The sequence below is a fragment of the Cajanus cajan genome, chromosome 2 (genome assembly GCF_000230855.2).
Source record: "Cajanus cajan strain Asha chromosome 2, NIPB_CcT2T_4, whole genome shotgun sequence".
NCBI classification, from domain to species: domain Eukaryota; kingdom Viridiplantae; phylum Streptophyta; class Magnoliopsida; order Fabales; family Fabaceae; genus Cajanus; species Cajanus cajan.
In genome coordinates, this window is record NC_138518.1 from 2232365 (window position 1) to 2248822 (window position 16458).

The 16458-nt window shown below is 29.0% G+C and overlaps 1 protein-coding gene across 1 annotated transcript; it reads right to left on the bottom strand.

Annotated features, from left to right (window-relative positions):
* Positions 1 to 1048: 1048 nt before the first annotated feature.
* LOC109812581 (bidirectional sugar transporter SWEET6b) lies at positions 1049 to 3995 on the bottom strand. Its single transcript, XM_020376575.3, has 6 exons — positions 3819 to 3995; positions 3290 to 3326; positions 2609 to 2825; positions 1773 to 1934; positions 1516 to 1638; positions 1049 to 1410 (listed from the first exon to the last, which is right to left on the bottom strand). Exons 1-6 carry the CDS (start codon positions 3859 to 3861, stop codon positions 1267 to 1269), a joined length of 726 nt encoding a protein of 241 aa, XP_020232164.2. The 5' UTR covers positions 3862 to 3995; the 3' UTR covers positions 1049 to 1266.
* Between the last annotated feature and the right edge of the window lie 12463 nt (positions 3996 to 16458).

Sequence of the window (16458 nt, forward strand, 5' to 3'; positions counted from 1 at the left end):
TTTAATTTATATAAAAAAAAATTAAAGTATTTCATAAAAACTTTTCATTCCAATTTATTGTGGACCTGATACATGGTTGTATATGAACGATTAAAATTAAAAATTAATAGATGACTATGTAAGAAATTATGTTAATTTATTTTTTTTAATATTAATCATTTCTATAATATCGATTAGTCTATCAAAAGCCAAATGTTCTCGTCATGAGTAAGTTGACCAAATATAATTGAATTTATTAATTTATTTTTGAGTATCAATGAACTGTGAGATGACTTAATTCTTCCAGAATTCAGAAGTAGCGAATGTAGACCTATAAGTAAAAATTTTCATTCTGAAAACTTTCGCATTGCTTCTAAGCCACTAGCAAGTGTCAATATTGTCAAGACTTAAAATAAATTTATGTTGGACGAAAATCAACTGTTTTTTAGTAGTTGATAACAGAAAATCAGCGGTTATTATTTGGATAACAATAGTTATTATCCTCAGAACAGAAGTATCCATTTCGTGAGTGATTTTCTGTTATCCAGACTGTTGTTACTTAATTCACGTCAACAACAAATTTCGTCCAACAATTTAAACTTCAAAAGTGCTAATTTAAACTTGGATTACAGGTCTATGGCATATAAAATTAAGTATTTATTTCTTTTTTATTTGCACGTACTCTTTCAACTGTTCATTCGGATAATGGAGTTCCCAAACTGAGGAATGTTATTCTAACTTTATTAATTTCCTGATCTCGAAAAAAAATTTAAGTCCCACATTAAAATTAGATAATTATATAATATATAAATGAGAAATAATTTTTATTTTATAAATTAATTTTGATATCCTAAATTCTTAAAAAAGATATAATTATTCACAATATATAATTATCTATAATCATTACATTTAAAAGAAAGGAAAAAACTTGACTTATTTTTAAATTTATATTTTATACAGCAAGTTAATTTAAATTAGAGACGAATAATTCAAATAAAAAAAGGGGAGGGGGGAGGCGGAAGATAATATTTACCAAGACCTGATCAAATAAATATGCAAGCAGCGGATAGAGCATGGCAAAATGTAATAAATCTCAAACTTTTGGATATAATGGTCTTATAAAATATCTATTTATCTACTCTACTTTAGGATTCTATAGCTAAAATTGAAGGAAAAAAATCTCAATTATGTATGCATCACACTATCACATGCATATTATAAAACCGTGCTTATATATACAATATATATGCACGTCAGAAGATCAATGAGTCAAACATAGAGAAGAAATTAAGCTTCAACATCAGGGGGCATTCCAGTGACTTGAAGCTCAGTTGACTTCTTGACATCATCATTGTTTTCTCCTCTGCAGCAGTAGCAAGCGTACAGTATGAGCTGAACAAGTCCAGAGACTGCTCCAATGCTGTTACTGATCTGCAAGAATATACGAAGGAAACATGGTTCACAGAAGTTTAATTCAAGAACTACAATGAGCCAGATAAAAGAAAAAATGATACAAAGTGAAGTAACTATGATTACCAGGACATAGAGGTCGAAAGGGTGGATGAGAGCATATGATGTCCAGCACAAACCATTCAGGAAGTTAGTCAGAGAGAGCCAGAATGGCATGTATTTCACGCTCTTTGTTTTTATAACCTTTGCCTGTTCATTAATTATTTATACCACAATACCATTAAAAGTTAGAATGAAATTTTGTATAATATAGACTTCAATTCATATGTGAAAGTATGATCTCATAATGTAAGTTAATTATGGGATATAAATTCAAGACTTACCATGATTGTAAGAGGAGACACATACATCATAATATTGAAGACATCACAGAGAATACCAACTATTAATGACCTTCGGGTAGTCCCATGCAGTGCCAGCATTGTTACAAGAACAACGACAGCAAAGAAAATAGCCTCAATGATAAGATAAAGCACCACCTTCTTCTGAAATTAAGTAAGAAAGACGGTGAGTGGTAGAACAGAAATGATGCCAAGCATCTTTTACACATTCTTAATTAAGCAACTCAGTTTCGGGACTTCAAAATTAATTGAATTAAAAAGAAAGCAAAAAATTTGAAAAATAGAAGTTCATTTAATGAAATAGATTGTGTATTTTATAGTATCTCTTTAAGTAAATTTTTGTAAAAGTATCTCTTTCAGTCAGTTTAGCAGAGCTCAAAAATAGGCATGCATTTCTATACAAGTATATTTTCCACGAAATTGTATTTTCCTCTGTAGTCTATACAAATATAAGCAGAGAACAAGTTTTCATAATTCGCATTAAGGATCAAATTAGCGTGGAAAGGAAAAGGATAAAGAAAAGTTGTTTAACATCAAATCAATAAATTGAAAGATGTGTATACTAAACAGGTGATATTTTATAGTAAAACAGGACCAGAATATTTCCTTTTATAGTAAAACCGCAAGACAGAAAATTTCCACATAATTACGGGATTATATCTTACGCATCACAGGAATATTGCTAATTTTGATCAGCATCCAGTGTATTTTATACTATATTAATTTATCCATATTGAAGAGGTTTACAAGCATATATACTTATAACACTAATTACCAATAGGCAAAACTTCCAAATAAGTAATGATATAACAACTCACTCGTCCTTTGGTGGTTGCGTAGGTGAAAAATATGGCAAGGTATACGAACTCGAACACAAGCCCAATGCTATTGATGGTGACGACTAAAAGGCTATGAGGATGCACAAAAGGCATTCCATAGAACACCCAAAACGCACAATTCAACACCGTAGCTACGTAAGGATCAGGCTTGAACTCCTCCACCGACTTCTTCTTTATAATTTTATAGAAAGTTGGTCTGCAAAATATCAAAAGATCCATGATCTTAATTTCTTAAAACAATAATTGTTATCTAAAAAGAAAACTACTTCACAAAATGTTGGAATAAATAATCACAATTGTGTAAACAATTTTGGTGTATCAATCGTAAATTGTCTTGTATGATAAATTTAAAAATAATATAAAAACAAAATTCTCAATAAATAAAGATGCATAAAAATTAACTCAAAATTTTATACATTACTATTTATAACACCACTCCACATTTCGTACATCAAAATATAAAATATTTGTAAAGGTGTCAAATTTTTTTTTTTGTATAATATCGTAATTGAATTTTTCATTGAAAGCTTTATCTATGAATCTTCTATGCGTTAAAGATAGCCGCAACTAACCATGCAACCATACGTACATACATCAACACACAACATAAAATAAAAAAAAGAAAAAGAAAGTAAACTGAGAGGGAGTGTGTTTAATTACGCTGGTGACAAGAACAAACCAAAGGAGATAACATTTCCTGCACACAAAAAAAAAAAAAGCGATAACGATCAGATTTCAAAACACATATACATAAAACACAAACTACTGAACAGAATAATATATCTCCTCTCCTTCTATTTATTTTCATGCATTAATCGATTAAATGACAAAACTAAGATAAAATATTATAGATATCGACATATCGTCAGTGTTCTTCTTTGATCGGAATCGGAGATTTCAATAATATGCGTTTTCACGTTTAATAAAATCCGCCATTACGCATTTTACTCCAATTTCGATCGAAGAGTATAATAACACTTGAACATGTAAGCTTTATCCTTAAAGCAATGAAAAAAAATTAAACAGAACTCGGAAGCAATTGAAACTGAAGTTGAAGTTCTCCTTAGAATCACGTCTCCGACGTAAACGAAACCAAACGCAAACAATGCAAATTAATCAAAACTCGATGAAGAAAAATTGATCGATAGACAACATTTTGGTGTAGTTGCGATTGAAGAAGAGAACGAACCTATGATGCCAATGACGTTGCGAACCACTGAAGCGTTCACCATTTTCTAACGCAACACAGAGAACAGAAGGAGAGATGAAGAGAGGAATAGAATAGAATGAATGCTTTTTGAGTTCTGAAAGTCTGAAATCGAAGCAGAGAGGGTTTCCTTTTATAGCGATAATTTTATTTGATTATTTTTATAGATATAATTTACTAACAATATGATTATCGTCGTTGTTTGATCAGAGATAAGTTCCGTTGTGAAAAGATAAAAATCCTCTCGAATCTTCAATCTATTATTATTGGCGCTGAACTTGAACGATTTTTCTCTGCAACAAAAAAAAATATATTGGGAATTAGCGGGAAAAAACTTTTCAAATTCTAAAAAAAACACAGAAATAAAAGATAAACATATAAACTTCGGTTGATTTAGTTTTTTTTTCCTCATGAAAAAATATTTTTATTTTGAAGGAAAAATACTTTTGAAAGTTTTCAACGTGTTTGCTTAAAATTGTAAAAAAAAAAAAAATCATTGTTTTGAGAAATTACTATGAGTAGAAGAAAATTGGAAGGTGAATTTAATCTTTGTAAAACAGAAACGTGAACGCTACATAAAACAGTGGGTGAGAGGATAAATATATTACAAATAGTGATAAAGGCTGATTTCTAAATAAGGTAGCAAATGATGCTCCATTATTTGAAATAAAACAATCCAAATTATAATTGATTTGCTGCACTAGATTTCCTGAATAACGACTGATTTGTTTTTGATTTGTAGCAATTTGTTTCTTTAATAATAGCTGATTCTGTTTGCTCTTTATCTGTCAATTTAATCCCATTAATTGTGTCTTGCTTGATATTGTTAATATCCTCCCGCAAACGAGGCCGAGGTTGAAGGCAGAGTTTGGGAAAAAAATGCATAAGTGTAGCCTTTGACATAGGTTTAGTAAAGAGATCTACAACTTGATGATTGGTGGGGACGTGGCGAGTGACAAGAAGACCAAGAGCAACTCGTTCACGAACAAAATGATAGTCTAGTTCAATATGTTTGCTTCGGGCATGAAAGACAGGAACTACAAAAAAAAGTCAATTTAGCCACCAAAATTAGCGACCGATTTTTTATCGTCGCTAATAGCGACATAATTAGCGACCGAATTTGATTTGGTTGCAAATTTTATTTAGCGACCAATTTAGCGACCGAATTTTTTAGTGGCATATAATCGGTCGCTAAAAAAATAAAAAAAATATTATTATTTATACAAATTTTAGCGATTAAATTAAAATCAGTCGCCAAAAAAATAAAATATTATTATTTATAATAATTTTAGCCACCAAATTAAAATCGGTCGCTAAAAAAAAAAAAATACTATTTATAATAATTTTAGCGATCAAATTAAAATCGGTTACTAAAAAAATAAAATATTATTATTTATAATAATTTTAGTGACCGAATTAAAATCATTCGCTAAAAAAGAAATAAAAAATTATTATTTATAATAATTTTAGCGACAAAATTAAAATTGGTCATTAAAAAAATAAAGTATTATTATTTATAATAATTTTAGTGACCAAAATAAAATCGGTCGCTAAAAAAATATATTATTATTTATTATAATTTTAGCGACCAACTTAAAATTGGTCGCTAAAAAAATAAAAAATATTATTATTTATAATAATTTTAGCGACTAAATTAATATCGGTCGCTAAAAAAATAAAAATTTTATTATTTATAATAATTTTAGCGACCAAATTAAAATCGATCGCTAAATGTAAATTTTTTTAAAAATTTAGAAATATATTTCTTTTAAATGAAAGCAAATATAAAAATATATAATATTATTTTTATAATGATAAAAATATTATTGATAAGAAATAAAAATCAATACCCTCCCAATAAAATTAATTTATTTTTTAAAATAATACAAATTATATAATTTAAAATAGATAACTAATATATCATGATGTATTAAAAAATGAGAAACATAATGCTATAAATGAAAATTAAATAATAATATTTTTAATTGAATCTTTTTTAAAAAAAAATAGACTAATTTAAATAATAATTTATCTAGAAAATTTATTTATTTTTCTCTTGAGAAATTTATTTCTCTTTTACCATGCTTAATATTTTATTACATTATTAGATAATATGAAAATACATAATTTATTGTGCTTTCTAATTTTGTTAAGATAAATAAACTTCTTTTAATAAATCTTATTTTATTTTCATTATTAATTTTAAAATTGACTTAAACATCTAGTTCAATTGATATAAACACGTTAGTTCCATTAAATTAAAAATAATTGGTTATATAAGGATTAATAAAAATTTATCAAACAAATTTAAAATTGATAAAATATAATTAATGTTCCATTAGTTTAATAAATAAAAATTATAAAATAAATTATATATATAAATATATACACCAATAACACATGAGATCAATTACTTAAAATACGTTATACCATCTATCTTCGATTATGCTCGTAGTACTTTGGGGTAGATATCGCTTCTTTGAGGAGACATGATTCTATTATTATATATGAATATGATCCCACCATGGGAAACTGATTCAACAACAACCATATTTTGAAATATTTTTATTTTGTTTAATGATAAATTAATTTTTAATATAAAAATATTTATTTAAAATATATCTAATTGTACATATATATTTTAAAATTATATTAATTAAACATGTATATAATAGTTTATCTTAAAAATTAATTCATTTAGATATTATAAAATATTTTATTTTAAATATCAATTAAATAATACCTTGCTACTTATAATTTATTTAAATATTTATAAATGAATATTACATTAACTCCATTGATTATTTTAATCCTTGTCTTTAATTTTATTATATATAAAAATTATTTACCTAATATATTTTAAAATTATTTTCATGAATCTTATTTTATTTCAATTGTTATTTTAAAAGTTAGGTTTAATCATTCAATTCAATTGATATAATCATGCTAGTTTCATTATTTAAAAGCAATTGACTTATAAAAAAATTAGTAAGAATTTGTGAAACAATTATAAAATGAATTTTTTTTTAGTAATTTAAAAAAGTTATTATCCTTTGATTTTAATTTACTCATAGATGTTCATAGTATTTAACTTATGATATATACACCTCCTTTTTATTACAATTACACCTGCTTTGTTTAAAAAGGCTAAAATTGCTGATAGTAGAGCTCGAATCCACACACATACTTACGTGGAGAAAATCTTAAGTCTTCCCCCTTAACTAATTGGGCAAACCACCATCTGGTTCTTTTTGATCAGTTTTTAATACATCACAATGCGTTTCCTTGCTTTTTCTCTATCAAATAGAATACGTGACTGTTTTAACAGAGTTTTTTTTATTCGCACATTTATTTTAAAGTTTCATGTTGAAATAAAATTCCAATGCAAATTAACATATTTTATAACTAATATCTGGTTTTAAACTTGATATGAAAATATTATGATATAACTTAATAAGATTTTAAATTAGTATTTTATTAATGGTTGATAATTAGAAAATAAAACAAGGATAAATACATTTTTTGAATTTTATATCTTAGATTTAAGATGAATAAATATATTAAGTTAATTAATAATTTATTTAAAATGTTAAAATTTAATTTATAAAAATAATATTTTAAAGGAGAAGTGTTATAATAACACAGGTGTAACTTTTACTAAGTATTACATCGCTCAATAACTTTATATTAAATGTGAATTTTATAAATTCAACCGTTAGATTGAAAGTTTTTTACTCTTAGATCATATATACAAAATTTTATATGAATTCAAGATGATTTGATACTTCATTTTTGTAAAATAAAATTGACGTAACATATACATTTCAAAATATATTAAAATATGAGCATTTTGATTACCTTCAAGTTGTTGTTCAATTTTAACAAAACTTGATATAAACATATAAAGTGATATGAACTTTCAATTTAACGGTTCGATTTACAAAATTCACATTTAATATAAAGTTATTGAACAATGTAATACTTAGTAAAAGTTATATCAGTGTTATTATAACGCTTCTCATTTTACAATATAAAAACTATTATTTAAATTTTTAAATTTATAATAGATAATTTAAATTGTATCATAATATTAATTTTAAATAGAAATAAGTAGATTGTTAATTATAAAAGTAAATATATATAAATAAAGATTAATGAAATATAATATAATTATTATTATTGGTAATATAATTATTAAATATATTATTATATTTTTATAACGGTTCAGATACACCGAAATGAGAGGGATCCAAAGATAGTATAAGTATGAGATTGTATATTTGAGGATGACTTAAATGAATTAATTTGTACTACCTATACTGACAATATGCATATGCCTTTGTGTAGCTTATCTCATAAGAACTCCACAGTTAAGCGTGCTTGACTTGGAGTAATATAGGGATGGGTGACCTTCTGAGAAATTTCCCAAAAATTGTGTAATTAAGGACAAAACATGCCGAAAAGTGAAGTATTGTGAAATAGAATCCTTGAGAGACCAAATATGAGTATTTCGTAGCGATCAAATTTGCAATGCCTATAAAATTTAATAAAATAAAAAATAAATCTTTAGCGACCGATTTAGCAACCGATTTATTCGGTCACTAATTTGGTCCCCATACACATCAGCGACCAAAATCATTGCAATCATTTTGCGACCGAAATTTTTGGTCGCTAAATAGCGACCAAAATTTTCGGTCGCTAAATAGCGACAAAATTTTTTTTGGTTGCTATATAGCTTTGCGACTAGGGTTTTTGCGACTACTTAAATTCGGTCGCTAAGGCAAATAGCGATCGATTTTAGCAATTTAGCGACCGATTTTGGTGGTCGCTAAATCTAATTTTTTTTGTAGTGAGGATTGATGGTGAGATGAAGAGCACTAATATTGTCACAATAAAGAGTGGGAGGATAAGTAAGCGGGATGCGGAGGTCTTTCAAAAGGAATGTTAGCCATGTGAGTTCAGCTGCAGTATTAGCCATAGCCCTATATTCAGCTTCGGTGCTAGAGCGAGAGACAATGGGTTGTTTCTTTGCGCACCATGATATGAGGTTGCCTCCAAGAAAAGTACAGTAGCCAGTGGTAGAACGTCGAGTGGTAGGACAACCTGCCCAATCTGCATCTGAAAAGGCAAAAGGATCAAGTGTCGTGTTATAAGTAAAATGTAAACCTACATTAATAGTGCCTTTGACATATCACAAGATACGCCGAACCATTTTGAAATGCATAATAGTTGGAGCATGCATAAATTGAGACACATAGTTAACACTGTATGAAAGGTCAGGATGGGTAAAAGTGAGGTATTGTAAAGCTCCAACAAGCCCACGGAAGTGACTTGGATCCTCAAGAAAAGTGTGATTTGATGTGAACTTGGTCTTGGATTCAAGAGGTGTGCTCATCGGTTTATAATCAACCATGTTAGCTCGTTCAAGGATAGTTAAAGCATAATGTGATTGAGATAGATGAAGGCCATCATCTGTTGGAAGTATCTCAATTCCTAGGAAGTGGTGAAGAGGCCCCAAGTCCTTCATGGCAAATTCAGATTGCAAGAGATTAATAAAGTTAGAAACGAGGGTGGTGGAGGATCTTGTGAGAAGTATGTCATCAACATAGAGAAGAAGAATAATAGATCCAGAATTAGTGTGAGAAATAAATAAGGATGGGTCAGCCATGCTACAAAAAAAACCATATTTAAGAAGAAATGAACAAAAGTGATCAAACCAGGCCCGAGGTGCTTGTTTGAGGCCATAAAGAGCCTTTTGGAGCTTGCATACATGGTTTGGGGAGTTAGGATCAGCCACTCCAGGAGGTTGTTCCATGTATATATTTTCAGAGAGAACACCATGTAAAAAGGCATTTTTGACGTCAAGTTGATGAATATGCCATTTCTGAACAAGAGCGACAATGATGATTAATCGGATGGTTCCTGGCTTAATTACTGGAGAAAAGGTTTCAATATGATCCACTCCATCAACTTGGTGGTATCCTTTTGCAACAACTCGAGCTTTGAGGCGATCTAGAGATCCATCTGGTTTGAGTTTGGATTTAAAAACCCATTTAGAGCCAATGACATGCATATTAGAAGTTCGAGGAACAAGTTGCCAAGTTTTATTTTTGTGTAAAGCCTCAAGTTCTTCACCCATGGCAGCCTTCCACCCAGGATGGGATAGCGCTGAACGAATGTTGTGTGGGTTGCGTGGGATGTTCTCAGAGGAGGTAGAAAGTAATGCATATTTTGGATTAGGCTTTACTATTCCGCGTTGTGAACGAGTAACCATCAGATGCAAAGGTAGATCTTGTGGTTGTTGGGTTTGTGTTGATGAGACGGGCTCATGTGAAGAAGGTGAGGTGGGAGACCCAAATTCAAGCACATATTCAGATTGTGAAGGTTGTGTGGAGTACTCATGGTGCTCAACTTCAGGGTGTGGGGTTTGTTCCGGTTGAGTGATTGACTCATGTGTGGTGCCAAGTTGATCCAGAGAGGATGGTAGTGGATTGATAGAAGGGAGAGAAGCTGCAACGGGAAGGTGTGCAGTAGGAGAGTGTATCAAGGTTGTGGGTAGTGGACTTAACCATGGTGAAGTAGACGGAGAGGCTGACAAATCTGCACAAGAGTCAGAGTTAGTGTGAGGTAACCAAGAGTCAAAAATACTAATGACATGTTGTGTAGTAGGGGGAGCATTATTTTGGCTAGTAGGCTTCTTATATGGAAATATTAACTCATCAAAAACAACATGTCGAGAGATGAAAAATTTCTTACTAGGAGGATGAAAACACTTATATCCTTTATATTTATCACTGTATCCAACAAAGACACAAAAAGTAGTTTTTGGATCAAATTTGTGGCGTCGTGTGTCCCAGGTGTAAGGGAAACATTTAGACCCAAACACTCGAAGTGAAGTGTAGTCAAGGTGTGTTCCATGCAAAGCAAAATATGGAGTTTCAAAATTAAGGGAAGATGATGGAAGCCTATTAATCAAGTGGACAGCTGTAGTAAAAGCTTCAACCCATAGAAACAAAGGAGCACCACTATGAAACAACATGGTCATACCTAGTTCGCGTATTATTCTATGTCGCCTTTCAACCATACCTGTTTGTTCTGGGGTGTATGGACAAGAAACTTGATGAACAGTACCTGTTAAAGTAAAATGATTTGATAATTTGGAGTTGATAAATTCACCCCCTCCATCAGAATGAAAAATCTTTATCTCTTTGTTAAATTGTTTTTTAACATACTGTTCAAAGGATATGTAAGTAGGAAAAAAATCAGATTTTTGGTGTAAGGGAATAATCCACGTATACTTAGAGAAATCATCAACCAAACATGCATAATATCGAAATTTACCAATAGATAAAATTGGGGCAGGTCCCCACAAGTCACAATGTATTTTTTCAAAAATAGTAGAACTAGAGTGTTTAGAAGAAGAAAAAGGTAATTTATTAAGCTTTTCCAATTGACAACTATCACAAAGATGTTCAGATTTTACTTTTCCTACTACATCAATTAACCCTTTATTCTTTAGCAATTATAGAGCTATAGTTTGAGGATGTCCTAGGCGTTGATGCCAAGTGTCTGCTGATCCAGATTTGAAACGATGAGAGTAATGCAATTCAAGTGAGGGAGAAAGTACATATAGATCACCCTTGCGCCTCCTTGTGATCATTGGTTTCCCTGTTTCTCATTCCTTAACACAAAAATCAACAATAGAAAATTCACAATTAACAGGAAATTGCTTAGTTAATTGACTTATAGAAAGTAGATTCTTTGTTAAGGAAGGAACTAGTAAGACATCATGAAGGGGTAGAGTAACATTCCTTTGCTTGATGAATGAGTCTCCAGTACCAAGAATTGGTAGAGAAGAACCATCACCAATAAGGACAGAATCTGTACCTGAATATTTTTTAATGTTATTAAGCATACTCAGTTTACCTGTCATATGATTGGAGGCTCCAGTGTCAGAGGTCCATTCTGTTTCAGCTATTGTGTTATCTAGGGTGAGTGCAGCTAGAGCTTGTGGTATATCATCAGATTGAGTTGGTTTCTTAGGCACCCACCAACATATTTTTGCTATATGACCCATCTTGCCACAATACTGACACTTCTCATTTCGATATAGCTCGCGTTCTGTAGATGTCATATGACGTTCTCCCGGTGGCGGGGGACGTGTCTGCTAAGTGGTCACGATAGAGTGAGTTCGAGTTTGATTACTTGGTGTTTGGGCATGAAATCCTCGCCCGGTTGATGTGAAAGATTGAGAAATCCCACGATTTTGTGAGGAAGACTGGTGAGATCTTTGTTGGTGTGTTGGCCATAGAAAGCCATGTGAGGAGTAAGTGAGTTTTTCATATTGGTGTGGCTAGAGAACCAACTACGTCGCTGATCAAGGCTCTAGAGTTGCGAGATTAGTTCAGAGTAAGATGGCCTAGGAGGCTTTAGCATTGTTGTTGTGAATGTTTCATAGTCAGGACCAAGGCTAGTGAGGAGGTAGAAAACTTTTTCCTTATCTGGGATAGGTTTCCCAATAGCTGCTAAGTTATCACATAGGCCTTTAAAGATGCGAATGTGTTCTCCAACAGTGCGATCATCCTCTTTGCGGAGATATGTAATTTGGTGACGGAGCGTGAATTCACGTTCTTGAGAATCTTCCGCGTATGCATCCTTAAGTCCATCCCAAACTGCATGGGACGTGTCTAGGCCAATAACGAGGCCAAGAGCTTCTTCAGAAAGTGTTCCGATTATCCATCCTCGGAGAAGACGATCTGCCTTGCGCCAGGTGACAAATTCGTTAGTTAATTTTGGGGTAAATATTTCTGAGCTTGTAGTGTTATTGGAATCTGGAGTGGTGTATTGAGTAGGGGCAGGATCTTCATTTGTGAGATGTCCCACCAGATCTTGACTTTCTGCAAGTGCTAAAGCTTGTTCACGCCACAATGGGTAGTTTGCTGGTGTGAGTTTGAGGGTAATGAAATTACCAACATTGAGAGATAAGGATGTCATGGTGTTCACAAAGGCTCTTGATACCAAGAAGAAAATTGGAAGGTGAATTTAATGTTTGTAAAACAGAAACGTGAACGCTACATAAAACAGTGGGTGAGAGGATAAATATATTACAAATAGTGATAAAGGCTGATTTCTAAATAAGGTAACAAATGATGCTCCATTATTTGAAATAAAACAATCCAAATTATAATTGATTTGCTGCACCAGATTTCCTGAATAACGACTTATTTGTTTTTGATTTGTAGCAATCTGTTTCCTTAATAATAGCTGATTCTGTTTGCTCTTTATATGTCAATTTAATCCCATTAATTGTGTCTTGCTTGAGCTTGATATTGTTAATATGAGTAACTTTTAGAGAACTGTAAATATTACATCAAATTTTATTTTTGAAATAAGGCGTATTTTTTAAATAATAACATTAAAATAAAATTATATTGAACATACTAATAATATAAGTGACTTTTAGTTTATCGTTTGATCATACATTTCTAAATATGTTTTTCTAGAGTACATAGTTGATATTCGTAATAATTGGTATTTTATTCTATGCAAATACGATTAACTTTTACTTGAGAAAATAATTTATGTATTGATGGTCCAAATTTTTTTACACTTTTACCTAATTATAAATTATCATATGGAGTACATTTGTTTATTTGTTGATATTTATAATAATTATCTTAGAAGTTATACTCGATTTAAAGATTTTTACTTGATTCTAAGATATAGACTAAATTATATTTTTATTATTTATCTTATTTTTTAGATTTATTTTAATTTTTTATCTTTTAAAATGTTTATTTTAGCCTTTTTATATTTAGATTTATTTGGTCATTTTAAAATAATGTTCATTTTTTTTGGTTTTACTTATCTCCCAATAGAGTCAAGTTAATTTAAAGTGAAGTTTTAAAACATTGGTGCAAAAGCAAAAAAGAATAATAATAATGATTATTTTTAATTTTGTAATATAATTTTTTATTAATAATTTGCGACAAATTTTGAGACTTGTATTTATCTCATTATATTCACTTATATGAAAATTATTAAATGCAATTTAAATTCAAATCAAAAGTTGTTTGAAATTTTTTTATAAAAGTAAGCCCAAAAAGTAAATGAAAAAATTAAATTAAATTTCACAATATTTTCTAGCTACTTGTGAGATATATTTTTCACACAATTTTTACTATATTTAAAGTTCTTTTGGACTCAAAGGTGAATTGAATAACATAGTTTTCTATAAGTGAATTTACTTGTTAAAAGTTTCATGTCTTAAATCAGTTAAGAAAATTCAAAATCATATCTTAAAAAGATCAAATCAACAAAAAATTGAAGAGATAAATGATTAAAATGAATATTTTTAAGATAAAGAATCAAAGTGAATATAAAAACTAGATAAATAACCGAAATTATAATTTAACTTAGGATATATTAGGTTGGTTTGTTTAAAATAAAAAATTATAAAAAGTACTTTTTTTAAAAAAAAATTAAGAAGTACACAGAAGGTGCTTAAAAAAATAAAAAATAAAATTATGTGACATTCAATAACTTGATGATATTTGAAGATAAAAAGATGTAAATAAGATTTATTAATAAAATAAATATAAATTATTATATACAAATAAATTTTTTATATAATATTTAAATTTTTACCCCTACATGCTATGTCACATAATTGGTGAAAAGGTATGGTCAATGATAAAATTTAACGATCAACAAACATTAAATATGTTAGGATAAAAATTTCATATTTTAAAAAATAGAGGGACTAAATGTCTCTATTTTAAAATAAAGATCAAAATTGTTAATTGATAAAAATAGAAAAATCAAAAGTTTAATTCAATATAAATTAAAATATAACTAATAACATAATATGAAATTTATATAAATATACATAAGACGCTAAAATTATATAAAAAAAATAGTTACAAATTAAACACCAATTTACTCTCTAAACCCGATATAATTTAACTAAGATGAGATCAATTTAAATAATAGACTAAATTATATTTTTGGTGTTTTGTTTTATTTTTTAGATTTATTTTAGTCTTTTATCTATTAGAATATTTATTTTGATCATTTATCTTTTATATTTAGTTTAATTTAATTTTTTTAAAATAATAATTATTTTCAATTTTATAACATGATTTTGAATCAATTTTTGACTAATTTAATTTGTGAAAATTTAAACTTTAAATTTATCTATTTGAAAACTATAAAATTTAATTCACTTTGGAATCCAAAAATTTATATAAATATAGTGAAAATCATATGAAAAATATATCATATAGACAATTAAAAAATAACATGAAATTAATATTCTTTTAAAATTTGTTATTTTTTGGATTATTTTTGTACAATTTTTATCGTGTTTATACTTTTTTATTTAAATTTTAATTACATTCAATTATTTTCATGTAAATTGACTAATAAAACAAGTTTCAAATTTTGAATAAGTAAAAAAAATTTAAAAAAATTTAAAAATTTAAAATAGTAAATATTTTAAAAGAATCAAATTAATTCAAATTAAAAAATGAAGAATCCAAATGAATATTATAAAAAATAAATAATTAAAATAAATCTAAAAAAATAAAATAAAAGATAAAAAAATACAATTTAACTTTTAAAAAAATATAAACATTTATCTTTTACGCGGAAACCCAATCTATCCTTTGCAGTTTACATACAGTAGGGGATACAGCTCTATCCATTGAGACATTTTATGAAATATTATTTATTTTTAATCAAGTAGTTTTTAGGATTTAGGGTTTAGTTGTTTCATTAGTTCTTATGAATATGTTAGTACGTGAGGTAGCTGTCACAAAAAAAAAGAGAGTTTAATTTAGTTGTTCAGTGGGCTCTTAGATTAGGCATCTCTTGATCTTTTAGAATAGGGTTAGCTAAAGGAGAGGGAGAAGGAGGTTGTAGTTTAAGGTAGAAAACAACGTTGTGGGAGTGTTGGGAAGGGTCATGTCTCTTGGAATGCATGGAATACATAATGCATGATGGGAGTAAGAGTATTATTCATATTTTTTAAGGCAAACTAGTTGAAGAAATATGTTATATGTGGCCAACATAGACGTTCTGGGATTAGCGAAATTGATCATGTAATTTTACACTAACAGCCTCTAATGCTCATTCACGTACATTTTGGCATGCATCTTTGTGCTTTTGTTTTTATTTGTATGTGTATGAAATTGTGCAAATGTTTTCGTTAGACACATCTTGTTCGCTTGACTTTAGTAATGAAAATTTATTTGCAAATAAAAATAGAGACTCTAAATTGTATCATTAATCTAGAGTAACATAAAAACTATCAAGTGATCATCACCATTTGTCACTGTTTGGAGAACTATGATTTTTTTATTTCTAATTTATTATTTCTTTTCACCTGCTCTTATATATATATATATATATATATATATATATATATATATATATATATATATATATATATATGTATATTGTATCTGTCTGAAGGGCACACTAAGTCTTCTAGTAGTCCGAAGGCCGAACGAGACTCCCGACCCAGTAATCCGATACGCTGAAGAGGGGGTTGGTACCTGCAAAAGGCACTCCAACGCTCAAGTCAGGACAAACTCGAATCTCTAGGATAATTAATGAACAG

Bases quoted from the DNA above. Each gene is read 5' to 3' on its own strand.
- LOC109812581 (XM_020376575.3), bottom strand. From the start codon at position 3,861: ATGGTGAACGCTTCAGTGGTTCGCAACGTCATTGGCATCATAG. The intron at 1,935-2,608 runs GTGAGTTGTTAT...ACTTAATTTCAG, and splicing joins ACGCAACCACCAAAGGACGA to AAGAAGGTGGTGCTTTATCT. The intron at 1,411-1,515 runs GTAATCATAGTT...ATATTCTTGCAG, and splicing joins CTTTCGACCTCTATGTCCTG to ATCAGTAACAGCATTGGAGC.